The 2,103-nt window shown below is 40.7% G+C and overlaps 1 protein-coding gene across 1 annotated transcript; it reads right to left on the bottom strand.

Annotated features, from left to right (window-relative positions):
- Positions 1 to 280: 280 nt before the first annotated feature.
- On the bottom strand, positions 281 to 1,142 carry LOC149266748 (uncharacterized). The gene has a single exon (XM_089397339.1). It carries the CDS (start codon positions 922 to 924, stop codon positions 556 to 558), a length of 369 nt encoding a protein of 122 aa, XP_089253465.1. The 5' UTR covers positions 925 to 1,142; the 3' UTR covers positions 281 to 555.
- Between the last annotated feature and the right edge of the window lie 961 nt (positions 1,143 to 2,103).

Here is a 2,103-nt window from a genome sequence, read left to right as displayed (position 1 = left end):
TGCAAGTATTGATACCTTCCATTTATACAATCTGTTACAATGGATACATATGTATTTTTGGAATAAATGTTATTAAGCACTTGAAATATCTTTTAAAATAAAAAAATTGAAATAATGAAGTTAAAATTTCATAACAAAATACAATAGAAATTAATTTGTTCAATTTCAAACCGATCTAAAATGAATGAGTTAACTCAAGTTTTTTTGGTAACAAGTATTTCGATAAAATGTCAAATCTTCTATTATTTAAAATGTGTTTTTAGTTGTATATATTGTGAAATCCATGCAAAATTATAATTAAATTAGACAATGTATAACAAATATAATCCGGCATAAGGAATGCCCAACGAACATGGAGTCGATCCACTCTGTCGAGCCTTTGGAAAGAATATAAGAGGGGAAAATAATATGTAGTCTAATCGCACTCGAAGAATAACCACAAAAAGCTGTGACAATAAATGAAATCCATGAATCCCATCACGATATATCTCTGACAAATCCACCATTCTTCATTTCGTCCTTGAAGCACATTGAGATGAAAACGCATCGGATAGGTTAAAGAAGAAAGGCGGCCCCTCCGAGCAAGGTGGCTGCAATGATAGCCATCTTCTCGAAACTGGCGGTGGCGACAGCCCCGCTGCTGGCGCTTGGTGGCGTAGCGGTGGCCGGGCCTTGAGACGCGGGGCTAGAAGCTACAGTTTGAGCTGTGGGAGAGGAGGCTGAGCTTGGTGGGGTGGCCACTTTAGTAGGAGCAGAGGCGGAAGAAGAAACAGTCGGCGGAGTCGCAGGAGGAGGTGATACTGGTGATGGCGCTTGTGGGGATTGAACCGGTGACGCCTTGGGTGCTGCTGCCCGTGCGGGGAAGGCTGAGCTTATCAATCCCAGGACAAAAATGAAACAGAGAAGTGCATTGAATCCAGCCATTTTGTCCGAAAGTAGCTGTTGTGGAAGGATTCTAGTGCAAATTCGTGTCACGGAATCTGTAAGAAGTCAATATGTTCCTTCCCCAAAAATGAAATCGAGAGGTATGCCCAGAAGAAAACTCAGACAGAGAGTGGCTGTGAAGTGTGAAGGAAGGTGGAGGGCACGGTATAACTTACAGATAGTGCCACGCGGTGGGCAGAAGAAAACTGAGGCAGAGAGCGATTGTGAACGAAAGCAGAGGGCAGGGTATAATATATAGATAGCGCTACGCGGTCGATTTTGAGAAATGAGGGATTTCGTTTTCATTTTCCAAACACGCTATCTCATGTGGGCCACTTCAAGCCTGTTCGTTTCGTCGAAGCAACATGGGCATTCTATTCTTTGGGTGTCCGCGTGACTGCTAAACTTCTATTGTTAGTGGCACCGACCGTGTCATGAGCTCACCCATATTGGCACCGGGTCATGACAATTTACCAAATTGTGTAGATTACGACGTGATCCGTGCCACTAATGTCGCGTTTGACTTTTTGTAAAAGCAAAAGGCAGCCAGTCATGTGAGCTGGGAAGCATTCTCGTCTAACAATACATTCCGCTAAATGGATACAGCCATTATGTTTGTTGGAAAAATTGATTGATTTGTAGAATCGGATTGTTGCACATGAACTCCCGCCGTGGGAACATCTTTGTAACTCGTAAAGTGGATCAAATTTAAAATTCCAGCGTGTGGTTTAAACATCACAGTGGCACAAATTTTTGGATGCCTGAGGCTTTTTGACGGTGGTAATCTATTCACAGAAATATGAAAACTCTCTCACATAGCTTGTTTATTTCACTACCCATCATTATTATGTATACATCCATGAATCGAAGACAGAAACTGATGTCTTCCTGATTCATGTCGAATGACAATAAACTCTTTGTTATATGAACCGGGTTTGTTGTCACATGAACAGTGATCGACAACATTGTGATTAATACTCTAACACTTCTTCTTAATCACGACCTAAACGTTAACATGCATGTTGGTTATAGTCTCACCTAGGCTTATGACAATACATAAAAAAACTTGATAATAGAGCTTTCATTTTTTCATAATAGAGCTTTCATCCTGAACTTGATAATAGAGCTTTCATCCTGAACAAAAAATAAATTATGCATAAAAGAAGCTCACAACGAAAA

This window comes from Pinus tabuliformis, chromosome 6 (genome assembly GCF_031772625.1).
Source record: "Pinus tabuliformis cultivar Carrire ecotype Pingquan chromosome 6, CPIR1, whole genome shotgun sequence".
Classification (NCBI taxonomy): domain Eukaryota; kingdom Viridiplantae; phylum Streptophyta; class Pinopsida; order Pinales; family Pinaceae; genus Pinus; species Pinus tabuliformis.
Note: the sequence above shows the minus strand (reverse complement) of the source record. Positions and strands in the feature narration are given on the sequence as shown.